The sequence below is a fragment of the Ambystoma mexicanum genome, chromosome 4q, assembly GCF_040938575.1.
Source record: "Ambystoma mexicanum isolate Mex_15411 chromosome 4q, UKY_AmexF1_1, whole genome shotgun sequence".
Lineage (NCBI taxonomy): Eukaryota > Metazoa > Chordata > Amphibia > Caudata > Ambystomatidae > Ambystoma > Ambystoma mexicanum.
Window position 1 is genome coordinate 1,170,317,361 of NC_090928.1, and position 25,240 is coordinate 1,170,342,600.

Genomic DNA, 25,240 nt, shown 5'->3' on the forward strand with positions numbered 1-25,240 from the left:
CACATTCATAGTTCTGCATGTGGCACACATTCAAAGTCTGGGATTCTGCTCACATAAACGGTGGGTGTGCAGGTCATGTTCACAGTTCTGCATGCAGCTAACCTTCATTTCTCACCAAGCAGCACAAGTTACCAGTTCTTCTCACATTTCGGATTCACTATTTGGCATTTAGCTCACAGAGTATGATGTACAGATCATGTTGACAGTCTGGTATGAAGCTCACATTCACAGTTATAGGTACTGCTTGCATTCAGTGTTCATCATGCAGCTAACAGTTTATCAGACAGTAACAGTACAGCAGAGAACTCACATTCACAGGGCAGCATGCAAATCTGAGCCACATCTGAGCAGACATCTTGCATGTTTAGCTTTGGACGATGTGCACATTCACAGCTAAACATGCATCTTGCATTCACATGTCTGCGTGCAGTGCACGTTTGCAGGTAAAATGCAGTGTAACTGTACAATTCACAGTTGTGCATGCAGCTCCCATTTTGAGGTAAACAGTGCATCATCGCAGTTCAACAGCCAGCAGACATGCACAGTTCAACCTGCAGCCTTCGTTCATAGCTAAACGTGAATGACTTACTCACAGTTCAGCACTGAGGTCCTTTGCATAGCTGTGCATGCAACCCTCTTTCACAGGGCATGCAGCTGACAATCACAGTTGGGCATGAAGTGCACATTCATAGCTTGGCAAGCAGCTCACATTCACTGTTTACATCCGGCTCACATGCAGGGTGCAGCATGCAGCTTGCATTTACAGATAAGCATGCATCCGACATTGAGAGTTCTCCATTCCCTTCATTTTAGTATGCACATATATAGAGTTCGGCATGCCGTGCACATCACATCAACAGTTTGGCATGTAGCTCATCTTCACAACTCTCCATGCATCTAACACGAACAGTTCCATTTGCAGCTCCTAGCCACACTTGTGGATGAAATTCACATTACCACATCCAGTGCAGATTGACAGTCCAACATGAACCACATACTCCCAGTTCAGCCTCCACCACATATTCCCAGTTGACCGTCCACCGCACATCTGCAGCTGAGCAAGCTCCACACATTCGCAGTTACGCTTGACAGACACATACGCATTTCCACTCCACTGCAGGCTCACTGTTTTGGCATGCAGCTCATATTCCCACTTCACTATGCATTGCGCATCCACAGTTGAGCATGCTGCTCACATTTAGAGTTCAGTATGTATTTCATCCTGGCAAAACACATGCCAATGTCGAGTGCAGTTTTAGACAGTACATTAACAACTACAGGCTTCCTACGTGTAAAGTGCAAATGCTCAGGATACAGTGCGGGCATCCCTTTTCCCTTGCCAATCAAATGCAAATCTAAAATGAAATGTTATACAATACTTCATAGGTTTAAAGTGCAAATGCTTAGGATAAAGTGCGATCATAGGTCTAGACTCTAGACCCACAGCCCCTACCACTTTCATTTTACTACATGGGCCCTCATTACGAGGTTGCCACCAACCCGTAACACCAAATCCAGCGCCTGACTTCCTGGTACCACCGGGACATTACAAGTCCCGGTGGTGTGGGAAGTAAGGCACCGGATTTTGTAACTCCACATTCCCACAGTGTCCCCTAGGACTCTGGGGGTGGGGAGATGGAAGCACTGGCACCGTTGCTTCCGTGACAAGTCTGTCTACCGGTGCCGCTGCACCCGGCAGGTCATTCCTGCCGGGCGCAACGGCTTCTGCAGGGAGACTCGTAGCGTGGTGGTTCGGAAACAAGGGTGCCAGTGTGCTTACCGGCACCTTTGTTTCCGGACCGCCACACTCGTAATGAAGCCCTATAGTTACAGAACTAAAGTGCATATTTACACAGTACTTAAAAACCAAGTCCTTCACAAATTTAAAGTGCAAATGCTATTTGGAATTCAGTGCACATTCACAGGTCAGCATGCAGCAACATTAACAGTCCGGCATGTAGCGGTCATTCACACCTAAGCATGCAGCTCACATTCACAGCTCTGCATGCAGTTAGCATTCAGAGACTAGCACGCAGGAGTGCATTTTAAGAAGGAGTTGCAGTGGAGAATTACAGCTCCCCACTATATGACCTTAGGTGAGACTTTTCACCTTACAGTACCTCAGGGTCTGTCCATGATCTTAGGTGAGACATGTCACCTTACAGTACCTCAGAGCCTGTCCATGACCTTAGGTGAGGCATTTCAACTTACAGTACCTAAGGGCCTGTCCATGACCTTAGGTGAGACCTTTCACCTTACAGTACCTAAGGGCCTGTCCATGACCTTAGGTGAGACCTTTCACCTTACAGTACCTAAGGGCCTGTCCATGACCTTAGGTGAGACCTTTCACCGTACAGTAGCTAAAGCCATCGCTAGTAGCCATCGCTTTCACCTTAAAGTACCTAAGGGCCTGTCCATTACCTTAGGTGAGACATTTCACCTTACAGTACCTCAGGGCCTGTCCATGACCTTAGGTGAGACCTTTCACCTTACAGTACCCAAGGGCCTGTCCAGGACCTTAGGTGAGACCTTTCACCGTACAGTACCTAAAGGCTTGTCCATGACCTTAGGTGAGACATTTCACCTTACAGTACCCAACGGCTGTCCATGACCTTAGGCGAGACCTTTCACCGTACAGTACCCAAGGGCCTGTCCATGACCTTAGGTGAGACCTTTCACCTTACAGTACCCAAGGGCCTGTCCATGACCTTAGGTGAGACCTTTCACCTTACAGTACCTCAGAGCCTGTCCATGACCTTAGGTGAGACCTGTCACCTTACAGTACCTCAGAGCCTGTCCATGACCTTAGGTGAGACATGTCACCTTACAGTACCTCAGGGCGTGTCCATTACCTTAGGTGAGACCTTTCACCTTACAAAACCTCAGGGCCTGTCCATGACCTTAGGTGAGACCTTTCACCTTACAGTACCTAAGGGCCTGTCCATGACCTTAGGTGAGACCTTTCACCTTACAGTACCTCAGGGCCTGTCCATGACCTTAGGTGAGACCTTTCACCTTACAGTACCTCAGGGCCTGTCCATGACCTTAGGTGAGACCTTTCGCCTTACAGTACCTCGGGGCCTTTCCATAGCTAGTACTTCTAGTAAGGAGGTGAGTGAACACTTTAAGGTGCATATTGCAATATAACCTCATACTTTTGAGTTTCCGTCACACCCCCTTCCTTGAGTTGTAAATCAAGAGCTTAGCTGCCATTAAATGCGAAGCATTTGTCCCCAAGGTAGGCACAGAAACCAGGACGGATAACCCTGAGTGTGATGGTGTGCCAGAGCCATTGCCCGCTACCCCTCCCTTATCGCCCACTCTCCACTTACCATCGCTTCCATGCGTGCCCGGCGCTCCTCCTCTTCCTTCCTTTTCCTCATGGCTTCCAAATCCAGCTTGGCCTCCGAGAAGGACTGCAGGAAGGTGTCGAAGATGCCAAAGAATTCATCCGGCTGCATCTTGCCCTCACTCTCGCCGAAGTGCTTGAGCGCCTTGGCAAACTATCCAAGGGAGCGGCAAGAGAAAGCACAAGAAAAGCGAGTCATGGCCAGGCTGACAACACCAATCCGACAACAAAACACGCACACAGAAAACAAGCGGCACAAAAAGAACTGGTGATAAAAACACACAAGGAACTGTTAACAAAATGTGACTCAGAATGGCCACAAATAGTCGTTCCTTCTACTGCCAGTGGAAACTTGCCTTGATGTACCTCTGGCAACTGAATATGTGCATTGTACAAAGAGCTCTGAACTATTGCTTCTTGCAATCCATCTGAATGTCCTCTGCTCCACAGCCCTCCCTTGTCTTGTGTGCCTCCCACTCGGAAACCGTCTTTAGAAGCTGCTATAGAACACGACTCCTACCAAACTTGCAGAACTATTGGGAGAGAGTCTGCCTGAAGCACTGAGTTATCGATGGACCAACAACGATTGTATGAGCCTCTTCCAGAGGCTATAGCTCGTATGCTATGGGCTATCTTCCCAGTGATGGGAGCTGTTTGAGTGACAGCAGGAAACACATTCTTTCTTGCATTGTGCAAGTCCTTTAAGTGAAAAGACGGAAGTGGAGGGAGACAAGCTAACAGCTCGTGCTTCCTTCAGGGCTGTGACCTTTCTGTTTGATGAGGATTATGGGCTGCAAAGGAGAACACATTACTTACCTTCCATAAAGGTCTTTCTGGTGAATCACTGCCTCCTATAGTTTCCTCATCTTTTAAGATGTGTACAGATGAAGGCTGGGATCCGGGGATCTTTGCACAGTCTACAGTGGGCATGGATGTGCCACCGTGGCCACCTCTGTAACAGGTGGGGGGCATGGATGTGCCACCGTGGCCAGCTCTGTAACAGGGGGTCGGGGGGCATTGATGTACCACCATGGCTAGTTCTGTAACAGGTGGGGGGCATGGATGTGCCACCATGACCAGCTCTGTAACAGGGGACGGGGGGCCTGGATGTGCCACCGTGGCCAGCTCTGTAATGGGTGGAGGAGGGGGTGTGGATGTGCCACGGTGGCCAGCTCTGTAACGGGGGCATGGATGTGCCACTGTGGCCAGCACTGTGACTGAGGGGTGGGACAGGGATGTGCCACCATGGTCAGCTCTGTAACGGGAGGGCACGGATGTGCCACTATGGCCAGCTCTGTAACAGGTGGGGGGCATGGATGTGCCACCATTGCGAGCTCTGTAACAGGCAGCAGGGGCCATGGATATGCCACTGTCGCCAGCTCTGTAACAGGTGGGAGGCATGGATGTGCCACTGTGACCAGCTCAGTAACAGGGGGCGGGGGTCATGGATGTGACCCCGTGGCCAGCTATGTAATGGGTGGAGGGGGGCCTGGATGTGCCACTGTGGCCAGCTCTGTAATGGGTGGAGGGGGGGCGTGGATGTGCCACTGTGGCCAGCTCTGTAATGGGTGGAGGGGGGGGAGTGGATGTGCCACTGTGGCCAGCACTGTAACAGGGGGGCATGGATGTGCCACTGTGGCCAGCTCTGTAACGGGGGGCATGGATGTGCCACCGTGGCCAGCTCTGTAACAGGGGGGCATGGATGTGCCACCGTGGCCAGCTCTGTAACTGGGGGGACATGGATGTGCCACCGTGGCCAGCTCTGTAACGGGTGGAGGGGGAGTGTGGATGTGCCACAGAGGCCAACTCTGTAACGGCACGAGGGGGCATGGATGTGCCACAGTGGCCAACTCTGTAACGGGTGGCTGAACATGACTGGTTCAAAGAGGCTTGAAAAATAAAACCCATTCAGCTGAAATGTGAAATGGATTATTCCAATTGAGACAAGTCACACATGCCACAGTGCCACCTAGCAGCCATCGCTGGAAGTTCGCGTCCAGTTCAGGGCTACGTCAGCAAGGCATTGTGGGTATGCAAACTAGCTCAAATGCAAGTATTCTGCTCCAGAAAATTGCCTTTGTCTTACAGGGTCTTGCTACTTTATATATAGCTTACTCAACCCCAAAGAGACATTACTCAAGACTGCTGACAACCGGGTTTCACCCTCTTTGGGGATCATCCATGTGGAGTAGGATCAGACGGTCTTGTGGGTGGAGCGTTGGGGCATGTTTAACAAACTCCAGCAAAGTGATGGTGGGTTAAAACAAGCTTGAAAAAGCCCTTTCACCTGAAATGTGAAATGGAATACATATATATAAGGGCTGAGTTACTAAGCTCAAATAATAGCTTTAGCAAGATTAAAATTACTAAACACAATTAAATTTCGTAAGTAGAATGTATGCCAACAAATTACAAGTTCTACTTATGGTATAGTGTAAGTTTTACTTACTCTATTTTTTAAGTCACTGAATCATCCCCATATATAAAAATATATATGGGGCTGATTTACTAAGATCTAAAAAGTAGTGTAAGTAAAACTAAAATTACTAAGCACAAAAATATCGCATAAGTAAAACATACGCAAAAAAATGACATACGTTCTACTTATGCTATGCTTTTGTATTTAGTCGTTTTAGTCTTACATGTGGCTCAACAGATACAAGCCACTATGCTATTACCAATTTACACAAAGATCAAAACCAACAGCAGAACTGCCATGAAAAAAGCACAACACAGGGTGTGAGTCATTAAAATATTTCTAATTGATGAGGGTCAGTGGGCAGGATGATGGCACATCCCTGAGATGACAGTCATAAGAATCAATAAGGATGATACCAATTGTAAGACATGACTTTTCTTAAAGGATACCTCCCTCCCACAGAATCTTCATCTTTTCAAAGACTTCATTGATCGCATCCAAAATCAGTACCAACATACAAGCTGTTGGGCAACAGATCATGAGTTACCGGACCCCCCAAAGCAAGTTTCCTCCACCGCCAAAGATTCCAGGTAGTAATGAGTCCTCCTTTTTCCCACCTGCATCTTTTGCATTCTTTTGTGCTCTCACAATGAAGGATCAAGTGAAGCCTGGTAATGGTCTTGGAAACTGGGGTGTGCTTCTAGGAATACACTACATAAACATTCCTGTGTCTTCATCATGAGGAGAACCATCTCTGGTTCTGGAAGCACCTCAGGACCTTCCCCTTCGCCTCTGCTTTTGCCCCTCTTCTCCCCTGCTGACCTGTTTTTCTCTCTCAGCACCGTGCACCTGGCCCCCCACTGTCCTTCGGACCCAGGTACCTGTTCACCCTGCCTCCCTCCTGCACTGCCTCCGGGCCACCCTTTGCTACTTGGATTTGTATCTGCATCCATACAGTCCCCCATTTTTCTCTGCACTTATCAGATATACCCTATCTGACTAATCATGCACTTGCCACTTGCTGGATGCACTACCACTTTTCACTGCCTTTTTTATTTATTTATTGCACTTATTATTATCTGTTTCTCTTCTTTGTTCCGCACTTTCCACCTCTCCACCTTCCACGCACTCTCCCCTTTTCCCTTTTTCCATGCACGTGCGCGTTCTTAATGTCACTGGGCCCAGTAAGATTGTTGTTTTTGTTTCTCCCATGTTCCTCTCCCTTTGCCTGGTTGCGCACTGAAACACTTGTGTATGAGCACAATAAAATAAAATATCATATCATATATCATATCTATGTTTGGGTTACAAGAGGGGCACAATTATTGTTGTGTTCTATAGCAGCAGTTGTTCTTGCAGAAGACCCCACTCATGACCACCATCCTTGCCTGGTATGAATTCAGTTCTGAGGCGGCCTAAGGATTGAATGTGTGTGGGTACTCTTTGTCCTCATGGGCAGCTTGTTCATGACTCTGCTATTTTGCTGCAGATGTGTGGAGGACTTTGAGGCCAACTTCAAGACTGCTGTCACCAGTCTCCACCAAATGACTGCCTGCAAGTATGCGTAAAAATATCAGGCTATAACTGGTAGATTCAGAGGAGATAGTGGCTCCCAGTATGGCCATGGCATTACATGGGATTGCATCTGGATGTTCCCATGACAAAACCCAAACTGGAATTATGGTTCCTTTGAGGGAACCTCAGTTAGAGGAAAGCACTTATGGCGTGGCTGTTCACATCTGCACTTGTTCTTTTCAACATGAGCAGCCTCTGAGGATCTCAGTATTTTCTCTCTCAAGTGTTCATTGCTGAGATCTCCAAGTGCTCAGAGGGACTATAAAGAAAATAAAAGGAATATTTTCCTTATTTAAAAGACCATTGGGGCCAGTGCTTGGGTTCCTAGTGAGCGGTGGTAAGTAACGCTTGCGTGCTCTGTGTGCTCCTCAGTAATTCAGTTGAGTGCACGAGGAGTCCAGTGTATGATTCGTCAGGCAGTGCTGGTTATGTTGGAAGTTTGGCATGTGACACCGACAAGCGGAATAAGACACGGATTCTGACCCCTTGCGTATGCGGGTTAGTGGCGGTGAAGGGCAAGAACAGTATTGTGGTGGTGTATTTATAGCATCAGTTTTTCTATCAGATTTTCTTCTTTGGGTTCCACTTACATAACATCTGTATTCCACTATGTGAAATGTGTCAGCAACCTTAGACAGCTGGCGAACCATCCATTCTCTGGGAACACTGGTTACACCCCGCAGCAATCCTACTTACGGGTGGGTGGAGGGAACAGATTGGGTGATGACCAACATGAAGCAGCTTGATTGCATTCCTTGGGGTATGACGGCTTGCGCATATACAGGTACCTGCCCTATGCTGGTACTGACAGTGGATCAGCTGATAAGGGTTCTGGGGGAGCACATTCTGAGAAAGCATTAAGGGGATCACAAGCATATTTTGAAAAGATGACAAATGACATCTTAGGAAGTTTCCAGGTGTTATCCAGGTGTCAACTTAAGGGAGAGCGCATTGACAATTATATTGCTGCGCCGCAAGGCCTCCTTGCAACATGCAAGCTTACTGGGGTTCCGGATGAGTACTTGAGGGACCAGCTAATGATCACACTTTCCCCACTTAGCTTCTGGATGCAAAAAACCCCACATTGCAGGAGGCCATGAACATTGACACATCCATGGAGTTATCCCGCTATGCTATGGAGACAAAGTTAATTGCAGAGGGTGTACATGCTGTAACCAGAAGTGACATCAGCAAAGGATCAAGGGTATCCAGGGACAGGGAAGGGCAAGATGTATAGAGCCAACACACACACATCTGGTAATGGGAACACAGTGGGTGAAGTGGGTTCAGGATGACACTGATGTAGATGTATGGGGCAGAGCAACAGCACCAAATAATACCTTGTCTTGCTCTCTAGCTGAGTGTGACTAATGTGGTGTGAAGACATGGTTTGCTTACACATGTAGAGAAGGTACAGGGGCGATGCTGAGTTTTGTAAAAGAGGCAAGTGACAGACTAGCTACCAAGGCATTGTGCTAGCTGCGAAGGATAACGTGAAGCCTAGGTCGTAGCCTGAAAATGGTGTTAATGTGTTTGAGATCAGCATGGTTCTAGATTCTGTCTCATCTCATCGAATAGTCCCCAAAGAAACATATCTTGTAAATCCCAAAGGCCATTTAATGGATCTCAACTAATACGACATGAGGCCAAAGGTATCGAAAAGAGTATTATTACTATGATCTGGTAAAGGTTTGTTCCAGTTAGGACATGGCTACCTAAAATGTCATCCCCTTCATCCACGGAACAAACATGAAAAGGGACCCCCAAACACCCATCGGCCGATAATTGGTGGGCAGGATATTATGTATGAAGTTCTCAGGAAGAGTTTGGCCCCTCTCTGGTGTTGGAGAGTGAAAAACGGAGAGAGAAGCTTAGAACTGAAGGCAGCAACTGAAGTGAGCTAGGCCGGAACAAGGTGAGAAAGCACAGTGGGCTTTGGAGACCGGACCCGTACAGAGTGACGAGGGAGGTAACGCAGGGTGCCTCAAAGAGGAATAGTAGTGGTGAGTGGGGATTGATTGGTGCGGTCTTGATTGGCGGGGGACCCTTTGAAGCTGTTAGGTAGACTCGTGGTGCTTATGGGGCCCGATCCCTTGGACTTGGTACCTCAGAGGCCCTGCCTGAGTAGGCACCCACCTACCCTGAGAACAAGGTCCAGAACCAGAAGAGGGGACAGAAAGGCCTCCTTGTAAACCGAGCGGAGACCGGGGTGTACTGAGAGTCACAACCGTACTGGCGGGGCCCGCCCCTACAGTTTCTGGCCCATTCCTGAGCCATATCCACAAACCTGAAAGTTGCAGGTCCCCAAAGCAAGAGGAGTGAAATCAACATAAAAAGAAGGTTGTGACAATGTGGGCCTAAGTGAGAGCCTCCCCCATCTGAGGTTTCCAGTCACACACAAAGGAAGAGACCAGGCCCCAAGCAATATTGGAAAGCACAGATCCCCCTCCTACCATAGGGGTAAATCACTGGTTTGGAATTTACTTACCCCAGGACTTGAAATCGAAATCAACTGGTAGTAGGAACGCCAGGAAGTGCAGTATATTGAACGAGGAATGCCGGTGGAGGAGAGCTTACACAGATAAAGTGTGCAAGCTTTTGACCGGACATTCAACCTTTCCTTCCCACCACCACACGCACAGGTGTTCAAGCATAAGTGTCCAGTAGCAAGACTGGCTGAACGTGAATTGCACCCAACCACACTGAATCACCTGTACGCTTTTGCCAGGTCTCACACAATAACGGAAGTGCCACAAAGTGACCCAAGCCAGAAAACAATGGGAGGAATGGACAAGGGTCTACCAAGGCGGACATCCAGCTGCTGCTCGGTGAGACTAAATTAATGAGGAGTGAGTTACAGATGTTGGTGGAAGAATGGGTATGCTCAAAGACAAAATGAGGGGCTTCAAATTCACCAGCTCTCAATGGAATTGGTAGTGTAGAGGACCAACCGGATGCATTCCCCATAGTCCACGCCTCTCACCCCCACCCTAGTGGAGTAACAGATGAGGAGCTACAATTGGGAGCCCATATACAAATGTATGCGACATGTCCATACCACGTCGACTGTATGAAAAAAGATATGTGCTCAGGCAGCCATTCAGAAGATACCCTCACATTGAAACAGTGTAAAAAACCTACCAAGAAGGATGTCCCTTGCTGAGTTGTCGAATAGCAGTCATGAATAAAATGGCGCGTGACATGGATGCACGTTAAACAAAGTCTTATAACAGTAAAAGAATGTCTGAAAGAAGATATATGTCCCTATGCTGAAACAATATGAAAATACTTAAGAATAACGATGTAACTGAAACAGTAAGAGAAACATGTACTCCATTATGCAGTATTTGCAAATACAAAGAAGAATGAAGTGACCCCCTGGTCAATAACTGTAAATACGCTGAAATGCAAAGAAGAAAGAATACATAGAAGCTTGCTTATGAGAGGTATATATTCAACCTTTAGGACTATCATCAGAACAAGATGGACGACAGCTCATGTCAATCAACCCAGTTACCTCAAAAACACGAGCCCAGGATCTTAAACCTGGAGAGACGATGCAGAAGTTGTTTTCCTTGCATAATAGGGAGTACATAGGGTTTGAACCAAGGATGCTATTTTGAGAGAGGAAGAAAAAGCACAAAGGGAGTCTACGAGCAGACCATGCAGAAGTACATATTTTCTAAAGATTAGGAGAAACATGAACATTTACTGATGCCAAATATTGGATGATTAAAAGGCCTAACCATTTAGAATAGCCTGCCAAGGACTTTTTCATACAATGTTGCAGATTATTAGTCCGCTGTCATATTTTCTGCTGTGACGATTGCCTTATACCATGTGACTAGAAGTAGCTCACTTTGTGTCTCACTGAGAAGAGACTACCAATGAGGCACCAACATGCATATTTTCTATATATACTGATGATCCCCTAATCCAATCCCACCCCTCGATAGGTGTTTGAAGTTTGCCACGTAGGATGACGCCGTAGATGATGCATCTAGCATTATATATACTATGCAAGACTGAAAAAACTGTGTGATCCTGCATGATTCGAATTGATGAGTGTGCATTCGCCTTGCTCTACTTCTTTAGATTAAAGCTGTATTTTACCATCTCCTTTGAGTCTGTCCAGTTATTGGGTCTGATGTATTTGTCATGGTAATTCCAGCTAGCACAACAAATGCTTCAAGGTGCTAAAGCACAGTAGGTAGGACAAGTGAGGTGAGATTTCAAGACTTGGAACCCAGGAAATCAGACCTAGCCATAAAAATTGATGACTTGGAGAACAGAGAAAGAATGTGCAGTCTGAGGATTATGGGATTAAATGAACCACAAGGTGAGCCAGCGATATCCCCAAAACAATCAGTCACGAAACTAATAACATCTTTATTTGAAGGGTCAGAACCTCCTGACATTACCTCTGATAGGATACATAGAGGTGGGGGTCCACCGCGTGGGCCACGCTCACTTCTGGCCAAATATCACTTTTTCAGACAGAAGATGGCGATTCTAACCAAGGTAACAATGAATGGTCCAATTGACCATGAAAGGATCGAAAATACATATATATCAAGACATTTTGGCTCTTAGGTTGACTAAATGAAAAGAGTGCCGTCAATTAACACAATGGGCCTCATTACGAGCTTGCCAGTCCGGATACAACGGGACCAGTAAGGTTGCCGGTACCGTTGTATCCGGACCGGCAAACTCCGAGTTGTGCTCGCGGGTGCCTTTCATTCTGCCAAGTCTGACCAGGCGGAATGAAAGGCACCCGTGAGCACACCATGCCTGGAGCACAGGCACCGCCATTAATTGTGCCGGTGGTACAGGCTTCCCCATTCCCATTGAGCCCTATGGGGCACAAATGGGAATGGGGTTCACCTGATTCTGCCACCCACGAAAGGGCAATTACCGAGTCCGGCGGGGTCAGAATACCCCAGTAATTGCCCATTTGCGGGTGCTGGACTTTCTTGCAAGGCTACCTCCAACTTCGTAATGAGGCCCAATTTCTCCAAGATCGTGAGATTCGCAGTAGAAGAGGGTTCACGTTCTCACCCAACTTTGAACACCAAAAAAAGAACTACCGCATAATGATGGCGTAGCAGAGGAGCGCTGGAAAACTTAAAGAACGGGATACAAGAAACGAGACCCACCAGAGAAGCAACATGGTCACAGCTAATAACGAGAGATCATCCATGTCAGCCGCAACAGAGATGGCGACAGGGGCCCAGAGAGTTCCTTAAGCTCAACACTCCTTGAGGGTAGTTGCTTGACACCGATATTGCCTTGGAATGTGAACCCAGAGTGCACCAGTCGCACACTGTGAGAACGAAACGGAGCAGGGTCACACGCAGCTGCTACACATAAGTCCCGACTGGAATGGATGATAATACATTTTACTGATACATTTTAACCAGGCCCAACACATTTGGGGGGGCCCATATTAGAGTTGTGTTCATAGTATTGTTGTTCCATGTGGGATAAAGGGGGCTGTGCAGGTTGCCGTAGTTCAATAGGGTTGTCTCCTATATGGCAAAGGGGAGTAAATCACAGGGAACAAGAGCAATCTGCAGCTGCAATTACATATAAAATTGACTTTGCCAACAAGTTTACCAGGATAACACGCCAATTGCCGCAAAAGGAGAGAAGGTTGTATGCAGGTGTGTATACTGAAACAAGTGACAAGCGAAAACATTTTTCAAGTGGGGTCCCTGAATGTTAAGGGACTAATTTCACCCCACAAACCGTCTATGCTAGGGAGGGAATTTCTACAATCATGGATGGACATATTATTTATTCAAGAAACCAAATAAAACGGAGAGGAATCCTCCATAAAGGGCAACAGGATAGGGACAACTGTGAAGTCGTCCAGACCGGATAGAAAAGCAGGAGAGGGTATCCTGATTAAGAAAGCGTTCTGTCTGCAAGATCTGCAGACCAAGGAGGATGAAGATGGGCGATTCCTAACGATTAAGGGAAAATTAATGGAACCAGAAGTGACACTTTGTACGCTGTAAGCGGCTAACCAGCGGCAGAACCAGTTTTGTGAAGAATCATTTAGTAAGATAGAAATATGGAAGAGAAGGCTATTGATCTGTGGAGGAAATTTTAATTCATTGGCAGACCCATCAAAAGACTGGCACTCATTGAGGGAGGAAGTGACACGGCCCACATGCGGACAAGGTGACACCCTTACAGCACTCTTGTGCAAATACCACATGACAGACACATTCAGGACGAGCCACCCAGACCATAGGGCATACACATTCTCCTGCAACACATGACCTAGACGAGACTATATTAGCTACCCCTAGAGTCAGAAAGAACATATGAGATAGCAGGCTAGGACGTTAGGGTAGTGGCCAGGTCTGACCACGACATGGCAACCACCGCTATTGACCTAGACCAACAGACCGAAACAGACGATGGACCTGTAATGATGCCCTATTCAGGGACAAGTTATTTTGAGAAACAGTCCAAGGGGAATTAAGAAACTTCTTTAAGACCAATGACACATGGGAAGTTTGGAGACGCGTGGTCTGGTAGCCGGAAAAAATGTGACTCTCCGAGGTGTCCTAATTTCAGAGGGAGCAGGGAAAAAAAAGGGTTAGAGTGCTAAGAGATAAGGAACTGCAACAACTAATAAGAACCTAAGAGGAATCCCTAAGGGAGATTCAAACCGACCAAGATGTAGAAAGGAAGGTAGTTGGAGAATTGAGGAAGGAATTGAAGGCCCTTTGGCGGGGAGCAGCCCTGTATCACCTTTGCTGCTTAAAACAAAGGTTCTTTGAAAAAAAGGACAATGCCCACACCCTGTTAGAGCTGGAGTTGGGAAACAGAGTGCTGTGAGATCAGTTAGCAAGGCCAGGAACCTATGGGACCTACGAACAGTCAGACTAACAACCCCAGAAGGTATATCGAAGACATTCTGTCAATGTTACGCTACCCAGTACACCAGTGAATCAAACACTGAATCTCCAAAGATAGCGACATTCATCCCCAGAAAACCTGCAGAAGACGTAGTACAAATGAATGCTTTGATTGAACCACAGGAAGTTCTCCAAGAAATCGCTAAACTAAAACCGCGCTCTGCTCCAGGCCCAGATGGCTATACAACAGCCTTTAAGATACATAGCCATAATGGGTCCATTCTTCAGTTCACTTATCTACGATATGAAGGATGGGAACCCGGACCCAGAATCCTTCACTCAGGCAAGACAAGTTGTCATCCCAAAGGAGGGAAAGGACACACTTGAGTGTGGGCCCTTTCACCCCATTTCCCTCCTAAATGTGGATGCAAAAATGTATGCCAGTGTCCTGGCTGAAAGGTTCGGCAGGTTATGCCCACCCTAGTACGTCAGGGCCAGGTGGGTTTCATTAGAGGGCGACAAGGATCAGACAATATACAGAAGACCCTAGATCTTATAGCCACCATTACACCCGCATAAAAAGACCCGCTATTGGTCTCATTGGATGCAGAAAAGGCCTTTCAAGGGGTCGAATGGTCTTTTCTCAAAGTGGTCCTCAGAAGGGTAAGTCTGGACTCTCGTTGGTATGAGGGAGTCAGGGCAGTGCATAAGAACCCTAATGCCCAGGTGACAGTAAATTTACTTTCCTCCGATCTGTTCCCTCTGCAAAGAGGCACCATGCAGGGCTGCCCACTCGCACCCCCTACGCTTTGCCCACACCCTGGACCCACTGCCAGAATGCATTCGCAAGAACGAGACAATTATAGGAATGACGCGACGTTGGAGGGACTACAATTAGGCCCTTTTTTTCCGATGACATATTAGCATACATCACATCCCAAGACACCTCTCTACCCAAACTAGTCACAACGGCAAAGGAATACGGCACCTACTCGGAGTTTAAATAAACTTTACAAAATTAGAAATACTCCCTCTGACAGAGCACAGAACAGACTTGATCAGATGAATAACTGAGGACGTTTTTCATACACAGACTGAGTGTTTCCCTGCAGAGAAACATGACAACATTATTTGACGTCAACTACTCTACCTTGTGGTCTGCCATCAAGTCAGAATTAACATAATGGCCAGGACTCATACATTCATGGACAGGCCGCTTAACGGCCCCAAAATCTAACACTCTCCCACACATATTTATTTGTATTCCAAGAACTGCCTGTTGCACCCCCCGAGACGTTTTTTGGTGAAATAAATAAATCCCTCTTAAGCTTTCTCTTGGACGAATAAAAGACTTGGGTGTCCTCTAGCACCTTGATACTACCAAGGGGTAAGGTGGGGGTGGGATTCCCAGATCTAGGGACTGTCACAGGGCAGCCCAGTGAAAAGTCCTCCTAGATCACTTTAGGGGTATCAAAGAAAAGCAGTGGGTTGATTGAGAAAATGACTTGATGTCTTCAGGTTACCATTGGAGAATGGATCTGGGTACCTAATAAACAACTCCCAATAGAGTTAGTAAAGCCCCTGTATTGGCCACATTGTGGGCCTTTTGGAGAAAAACCAGGACGCCAAAGAAAATAACCACCTGGCCGTCCCCGCTTAGCTGTTTATGGACTCCCCCATTAGAAACAAAATACATAAACCCCTCTGATTCCAATCTCATTATGAGAGAGGACGGATACGAGTTGGGCACCTATGAAGAGACGGAATGTTCACCCCCCAAAATGACTCTAGATGAGGAACTGGGTGGTGAACCGATGTCCAACTTCATGTATCTTCAAGCGAAGGGACTCTTAACAGACCACTCCTGGGCAGAATGCCTGAATCACCCATTGACGGCATTTTGGACAAATCCTGAACACACACACACACACACACATAAAGCTCTACTTGGTGTTAGTGGAAGCAAGTAATAAAATGCTGTGAGGTACCAAAAGTAAGGCTTGGACACAAATCTGGAATGGTTTTGGGTATAGACTTTTATTGATCAAACAAGATTGGGAAAAAGGCCCTCACTCCATAAACTAACAAAATGGTGCAAGGATGATCTCAGAAAATAAAACATAAATGTTCTCAGCAAGTAGGGCTTCCACAGCAGAGGTGTTGCTGCGGGGGAGGGGAGGTTGAAGAGTCTATAGCCCTTGGTCTCTTGGTTGTAGCCCCCGATAGAAGATACAACCAAAAGGCTAGCTAGCTCCGAGTCCTGACAGTGCCGACATTAGCATAGGCCCAGATCTTTTCCAGACCTAGCAACACCCCTGTTCCAAAGGATTCAAAAAAACAAAGTGCAAGAAATAATGTTCCAATATTTGGGGGCTGCTCCTTTCCCCTAGGCTTCAAAAAGGACTAATGTCTTTTCAGTCTCTCCTCATCAAACACAAAGTGGTCTTCCAAATAATACTACAAGATGTTTCTGAGTCTTAAGGTTGTTTAACTCCTTTGGTTCCAGCTTGCTATTTGGGTGTGAATACAAGACTTGTAATACTTGTGGGGTCTTGGGATACTCTCCTGCCAAGACCCAGTTATTTCATATATTCTCCTTCTTTCTCGTGTAGGTCTCCAGCCCCTTTTATTTCTGATTATATTTTGGGGCCCCAGACCCTTTAGTCTCTCTTTTGGGTGCGGGTCCCAGACTTGCAATGCAACTTTGGGCTTGTTTGATTTACTGTCCTGCCAAACGCAGCATTCCTTCTTTATATAACGTATTTACATGCAGAGTCCCTGACTCCCTTATGTGCTCTACTTCAATTGGTTGCGGGTCCCAGACTCACAATTGCAGTCCACAATACCCTAGTTTAATCTCCTGCCAAACTAACCTTCTGTTTATCTTGCGTTGACTTGCTATGCATTCATTTGCCCTATATAATCATTATTGGTTGGGGCAGCTACTCACCTGGTTTTCCGTATCTCTCTCATTGTATTATACCAAAATGTTCTCTAACCCTTATTCGGTCTGTTCTGTGCTTTTCTCAGCTTCCCTGGACCTCGTCATACTTCCCAACAGCCCACGTACCTTTGTTCTCGATTTGCATCCTCTGGGCTGTGGGATTCTGTCCTGAAGCTCTGGTGGCTTGACCTTGATTCGGTTTCTCGTTCCCGGCCTCCTGCGTCCTTCTTGTGGTCGGACCTCACCTCAGCATTGCTGTGGACACGGTAAGATGTTCTCGTGTCTATACGGTAATTGAGCTTCACTTTAGGTGGCTTCCAGGCTATGTTTCGGTCTCTTTCATTCCCCTGCAGACTGCGTCTTGTCTCTGTGTCAGTCTCACTTCCCAGTGCTCTGCTCTCCAGCTGACAGCTTCGTTTCTCCGGTCACAGCTACCGGAAGGATCTCTCTCTGCCTCTCAGCTGTAGCACATTTAAACTCCCGCTTTGGGAAAAGGAGTTCTTGTGAACCAATGATATTCTCAAAAGATCAAGACCGTTCACTTCGGTTTACCGGAGTGATCCTCATCCTCATAGTCCCCTTCCTCGTCTCAATACATGGTTTAAGAAATAATAAGTCAAAACCTGTTGGATTACAATAACACATATCAGTCACATCAGGGCAGATGGGAGGGGAACTTAATTACTGAAAAGTTAGTTAAAGGACTTTCAGCGGGGTTATACTGTGTCTTCTCAGGTGATCCTTCCACTGCGTACCACCCGAGGGGGATTATTGTACTGTGGATGCACTGCTCTAGCCCACTAGGAAAGGTCTCCCTCTGGAGGAGAAGGGCCGATACCCTCAGATGAGGGACATTTCCCCCTCCGACGATAGGGACGCCTGGCCGGCTATACACCGACAGCTAGCCAAAGTGGTGCCTTTATCTAAATGTTGGCCGCAGAGGCCCACAGCTGTGCTTCTGCCTAGTTACATGGAGCCTCTGATTTGGAGTGCCCCGGTCGCTTAGCAACCTGGGCTGGCTACACTGACCCTCCTTGAGCGCTATGACACCATCACGCTTCACGTGCCAGCACCCAAGCCAACGAGACAGGGAACCACCAAGCACCCAGCCCCGTTCCCATGGTTACCCCACGGCTTCCAGTCTATATCAGACTGCCGCTTCGAGTGCTTCGTTCCCCGATGCTGTATCTCAAGCCCTCCGGACCGCAGAGTTAGACTGCACCAGCTCAGTCCTCCGACGCACAATGTTACACCTTCTTCCTTAACACGACCCGTGCATGTTAATCTTTACCAGTGTCTATGTGCTCAGGAAGCCTCATGTACCCGACCTCAGTCTTGTGGGTGTTCTTCCCCCCTTTTTATTTTTTGTCTACCTGTCATGCATAGGTGACACAAGACATGCCAAACGCACTGAACGGATAGGATTCTGTCTTCAGTTTTGCATCCTAAACAATGACCTATTCAGGCTACCCTAAACTAGTGGGTGCCTTTCCTGCTAAATACACCATACAAGGTAAGAAATACATGCCGAAACAGGTCGAGACCAGCAGCCTGCTTTCCCACATGTTTTTCCACATAAACCTCATATTTCTATGTGTGCATTCATTGCTTCTGTCTCTTAAGTAGCCTGCACACATGCGTTTATTCCCACTGAATTATGATAATATTCCTGTCGTTTCCCCAATCATGGGTTGGTGGGAGGGGGGAGGGGACCAGGTGGGAGTGGGCGGAAAAAACATGGGTAGCGCGTTGAATTTTTCTTTGATAAATGTCATGAGGGTGCTTCGATGGCGGGAAAGCGAAAAAAGGAGCAACAGTTTGAATGTATTGCTTTTCCTGCTACGGACAGCGATAATGTACAAACAGCTATTACTCTTGTTACTCCTTAGCAAACTCAATAAAAAGACAAATGAAAGAAAGAAAAGATCACTTATTATTGGGCAGGAGCGGAAGCACGACTCTCTTTTCTTCCACTACTCTGAAGGGCTCCATGAAAGTATTTACAGATTGGCTTTTGTCAAACTGGTAAGTGTACTTGTTAAGATGTTGGAACATCAGCAGGCTGGTTTATAGAGCACGAGGATGATTCTTAAGAAATAGCAGCACTTGATACAGACTCGAGGCTGTACACGTAAAATGAACTTGATTTCATAAAGCCGGATTAATTGGTTTAAAGGTTTATCTATTATGTTGTGATTGGGTAGTTTGATTGAGGTCAACCTCTTAGGCCTTGCGCCCCAGGTAATGTGAAAATTGATCGTGTCGCGTCTCTGTGAAAGAGTTTTTCAGAGGAACCACTACCCCTCCTCCGAGGTTTTATACAAGTAGCTTTTTCTTTTGACACCTGTTTCGGCTCATTCTAGCCGACGCGCGGGATAAGGCAGTCGCTGCATTTTGCAGGTGGGATTCGAACCCAGGGACGAACGTACAGGATTATCATTTTCGTTCTACACTTGAACAATCATAGTGATATGATTCATGTACAAAAATATATGCCCTGTTTTCAGAAAGGCTCGGACTGAACCAAAACACATGTCAAAATAAAAAGGGCCTCCTACGGGAGACATGTGACATGCAATTGGTGTTAGCACATTATTTCAGTGGTTCAAACTTTTCAACATTTCTATAATATGGTGTGGCGCAGCCACAGTGTGAAGTTTTCAACAATTTATCTATTCTATAACCCTAAAATTGCCAATAATATTTTTTATTTTTTTTACAGATTGTAAAATTAGAGCACTCTATAGTATCAATAGTTAGCAACCCGAAGCTGCACATCGACAGAAAGCTTTGAAAGAGGAGCTGAGCTGTTGCAGACCTCAATGGGTGTGCGGCTGGCATTATTAACCCCGTTGAGTTTGAAGACATGTGGTGATATGATCGGTTATTTATAACACGCTTAATACCCAGAGGTTTCTAAGTGCGGACCCGGGGACGAGCACGTTGCCCCTGAGCTATCCTCCCAAGACCCTGAGATATCATCCTGAGACAATGCAAGGGCAATAGAAAAGAATGCGTGTTTGTCCAGTTGCATAACCTCATTGTCAGCATTTGAATAGACCGACATCCATTGCCAAAAGCAGTGGTGATGCTAAATACTGTGAAGCCCAACAGGTGTCTCACTATGTTAGACTTGTCCCGGCATACCACAAGATCAGCTTCAATGAGTCTTCTAGGCACCTTACATTTTTGGTAAAGGCGTGGGAGGTTTTAGCTATTGCTGTAGGCTCTCTTGTCTGGCCTCTATGCCTGCAGTTTTTGGAGACTCATGCAAGAATTGTTTAGTGGTAGGCCATGTGTTTATTACACCCAATATTAAATGTTAATGTTAAAGGATATTTGTACCGCGCACTATCACCACCGGAGTGGTCCCCTGGCGCACCCAAGATGACGCCAAGGTCACGGCAGCTCAGAAGAAGAACATGACGCTTGGTGTCATGGAGGGTTATTGTTAATCAAGAGCAAAGAGATGGTTTGTGTTGGGTCCTAGACATGGGGGACCTGCAAGAGTGGGCTATGTCATTGTATTGGGAGCCCGCTACTATATTGCCTGGACTTCCTTCTAGTTACAATGATGGTTAGGTCTGCATTTGTACGTATTTGAAAAATACAAACAGAATTAACACAAAAAAAAGAGCAAAGAGATGGCCATCTAGATACATATCAAATCACGGTGAACAGCATACATGATGTTGGCACACAATATGAGAGGGGGGAACTAAGCCTGAGAAGGGGTTAGTAGATGTTAGCCTCAGAGAACATGCACCCAAGCCCCGGCTGACTCTAAATCCATCTCTGGTAGCTTGGTGGTACCCGGTACCCTTGATTACTCCTGTGCACAGTACTGATGGCGGCCCCAGGGCTAGATTTATAAGGCGCCGCTATCACTTATCCAAGAGGGGATTTGACTTGCTCTGCTGATGTGACTATAGCAGTAAAGTTGTCTCAGTGGCAGTCGGGCCGGGCGATTGACGGTGTTTTGTACAGTAAACTTTGAAGGAAGCCTATTTCCGCACATCTTGGTCCAAGACACTACAAAAAAAACAGGAGCATTGTATGCATGTATGTAGATAAATAAATTCACCAAACAAATATTTTATTTATTTTATTTGGTCATTTATATAGCGGACCAAGCCTGGAGGCCTCTAGGCGCTTTTTCTTAAGATGATGGTTACAAAGGTTGTTTGCAGTGGTGATAGATTACGAACGTTGCATATATGCAAATATGGAAACGTGTTTTTTTAATGAAATTTATGAAAAGGCTATCTATATTGTGAGCCTTATTCTGGAGGCGTGGCGTGGACGAAACTCACAGAATGAACCCTCTGTGCTTTTTTCAACATCAACGCCTTTGCAGTGAAGAAACTTTGAGCCAACACTTTCCCGTGGGGTTTACCTTGCAGAAGATCTGCAAGCCCCTGTGCGGGATCAGTCGAGAGGGTGGGCTCCTCTGGACAGTGCCGGCGATGTTTGGCTTAAAAGCAGGTGCGATTTGTCAGGATCCACTGTAATGATAGCCGGCATGTTTTCCAGGGCGGTCACCATTGGTGATCCTCACAGTGGAGATCCATAAGGATTCCCTGCATCGCGCATTGATAGGCATGGGAACCCATTATCCACGTGGATTACCATGGCTACCGCCCCTAGATGCAGTGTGCAATGAGAATCCAACCAAGGCGGCCCGAACTACAGAAACAGTCAGGCTCTCTCTGCCCGAGTCACAGATTCCATTAGAAAGAGCCTCTCAGAAGGAACCACTGGGAGATCTCAGGTGACCCACCAGTGCACAGACAAAATCCGGATATGTCAGAAGGTCCCAGGCCTCCTTCCACTGCCTGAGGAGCAGCCTCACAGCCAGCAAAGACCCAATGCCCCCCCTTCTTTACAACTTATTTCCATCCAACTAGACTTTGTCATTTTTCCTCTTCACTTACTGGACAGAACTAAGGCCTCCTTATGAGGATGGCGGTGCGGGAAAAGTAGTGCCAGTAAGAGAATTACCGCCACTTTTGTCACTCCACCATACTACGAGGTTGGCCCTGGAGTGGGGTATTTACCTGCAGCATCACGTGGGAAAAAAACTGCAAAATTGCCGGAGTTACCGACCGGCAGTAATTCTGCTGAAATCCCCAATGGAGTCCTATGGACGCCAAATTAACGGGGACTAACACCGCCACCACCAATTGTAATCCAGCAGTAAATCAGCCAGACCAAGTGGCGGTAACAGTATTCCACAGGAGCGTATTCCAGTGGGTTTACTGCCAGAATACCACCCAACTCGTAAAGAGGCCCTTTACCTTTTCTCTAGTTCCACTGGTAAAATCCCCTGTGGTCGCATCTGGCTCTCCTTTTTCTTTCAAACACGTTTTTCTTTAAATCTTTAATTGTTCCCAATCTTCGTTCCAGTCAACATTTGTGTTGATGCCCTTGGGATTTTGCCCCCCCTCCCACCCCCATCAGTAGACATGCTCCATTGGTTGGAACTGCTTCCTTCATGACGCTCTCATGAAGACGACCCTGAGTTCTCAAACCCCTCTGGTAAATGGGGCGTTAGAATGGATGTTACCCTCTCCCCCATTGCGCCTGAACGCCACATGGAGTTGAAGGTGAGATGCGTCGACTTCATTTAATAGTAACAAACCTATTGGGCATTTAAACTATTATCCGGATTAACGATTTTCTCCTTGTCTTTTTTTAGACAGTGGATATAACGCTGATCCATCTCCAAGAAGCAGCTGAGTATTTTTAAGGGAACGCCATTTTTCTTTCCCGAATCACACGGCTTGTTCAGCCCAAGCCATGATTAGATTCCGGGTCCAGCTCCAAGGCCGGCCACCAGACCACACATCATTTCCTCCACGGAAGCCCAAAGAGTCTTGAAAAAAAGAAGAACGGTAGAAAGGAGTATATAGTCCAGCCCAGACCTTAAATGCCAGCGATGAACTAGTAAAATGTTTGTGAATGCTGTCAGAAAGAAGAGTCCTCACAGAGATCTTTAGAGACTTGAGTTCTATAAGAGCCGCCTAGACGCGGATTTCCAGAGAAGCCATTACACAAGGCGACGGAGAATCCAAAATCATACTGCACCGTCTCACGCCCCTTGCACTACCATTGAAAGCCCTACACTGACTCACCTTAAAGGAAAAGTCTCAATTCAAGAGTTTATGCCTGGTTCCTAAGTCCCACTACGGTCACATCCCGGCCCAACTCTCCAAACTGTTTCCCGAGGACCAACTGCCCAGGCACCGGGGACCTAGAAACTAGAACCTTCTAAGCATCCAGCCATGCAAGAGGCAGAATTTAGCAAGTGCTATGCTCCACCCTCTGGAACACACTCACATTACACCTTCAAGATAAGTCAAACTTCCTCAAATTCTGGCGGGTGAGCAGACTATACTATTTGACTCAGCATTTGGGGGCACCACCTCATTTGTGCCTTTTCCGTGTGTCTCAACATAAGACAGTTCCCACCTCATTACTGCCACCATCGTGTGAGGTGCATAAGGGCGGTTTCCACGCCAAGTTTTGACTTTACGTGGCATCCTTAGGGCTGTACTACAAATTGAGATGTACACTTTGAGGATACTCTTGGACCGTATACTGTCAACACAGATGTGCCGCAGGTCGTTGTCCTCCTCCCATGAGTACCCACTCCCAGTTAGCACGAAGAGGCTGCCTCAAGGTGGCAGGAAGGGTACTACAAATACCTAAATACCTAAAGAAAAGACTAATTCCCAAATTCTGATGGGCTAAATTACTATCTTTAATACTCCAATTATGTAAGTCCTTTCCCTCACTAAATCGGCTTTTACTACATATTGCACCTTTACATGACACAACTGCAGGAGCACTGGGCAACTGCAGGAGCACTGGGCAACTGCAGGAGCACTGGGCAACTGCAGGAGCAATGAGCAACTGCAGGAGCACTGGGCAAGCTGGGAGAAGAAGGCTGTAGGTTAATTGTGCAAATCACAAGTCCCACAATCCAAAGCGCTGTTGACTAAAGAGCTAGAACTGGCTGGAGGCGACTCTGTTGATATGGGCGCACCTGGCAGCCATACTTCTCTTCGACAGCTCTTAAGACCTATCTGTATTGAAATGACATTTCCAAACTGTTGTCATTCATCGACCTGTACTGTAGTCATGTTTTATGCCGTTAAGATGGCTCAGGGGGTTAAACGCTCATTGCTGTGATCTGTTATTGATCTGTAATTCCCGGCAGGGTCAACTAAACCTTTCATCCTTCTGAGGTCGATAAAGTGAGTACCAATTTTAATGGGGTAATAATATGTCCTATGTAGAGTGCTTTGGATAAAAGCGCTATAAAAAATAATTATTATTATATTTTCCTCAATATCTCTGTTCCATTCACACTCACTGAGATGTGTATATAGTTATTTAGTCATTTCCATAGGCCTGAACTTGATAGAACCATGCTTTGTCAATCTTTTGAGTAAATAAAAACAATAAATAAGGTAGCCTAGCAAGTCTATGCTCGGACACTTTGTGTAGGTATCATTTTCAGGAGTAGTGAGGCTCTCAGCTAGCTAACCCCTCATTGCCTGCACACACTGGTTGTTTCCCTGCAGCGTCACTGGTCGCTGACACTCTGCGGAGGGCAGGTGTCCTGCTCAAGCGCGTCACTTCCGAACAGCAGCTCTGCTTGGCCTGTGTTTTCCTTTCTTTGAAACTGAAATGGCATTCGGACTTCACCCCCACAGAACCTCACTCCCTTGTTCTTCCTATGCTCCTGGTAATCTACTGGTCCCATTGCCTACCACAGGGCAGAATTGCTTTTTCAGGCAGTCTTTTGGCAGGATCTAGATTGGTAAACTGTTGCAAGGCAGTTTCATTTTAGCCACCAGGGTTACTCGTTATGTGGTACGGCGTTGTTACATTGCCAGGATTTTTTTCGTTAAGTTTTTTGCCTAAAATGTTCAGACGAAAAAAACTCATTGAAAATATGGAGGAAGGGGCGGGTAAGGGGACATAACGGGTAGGGGGCGTTGGAATTTGTGACTAGATAATACGGAGGCCAGGTTGTGTACTGCAAAAATGACTATGCACTCACTTTGCCCTGC

General features: G+C 46.7%; 1 protein-coding gene across 3 annotated transcripts in view; it reads right to left on the reverse strand.

Annotated features, from left to right (window-relative positions):
* Nucleotides 1-25,240, reverse strand: part of DAAM2 (dishevelled associated activator of morphogenesis 2) — an 858,328-nt gene that overhangs the window by 41,364 nt on the left and 791,724 nt on the right. For all 3 annotated transcript variants that reach the window (XM_069608749.1, XM_069608748.1, XM_069608750.1), the window contains one exon: nucleotides 3,333-3,503. In XM_069608749.1, the coding sequence (XP_069464850.1) occupies nucleotides 3,333-3,503 (171 nt within the window). The remainder of the gene's footprint in view (nucleotides 1-3,332; nucleotides 3,504-25,240) is intronic.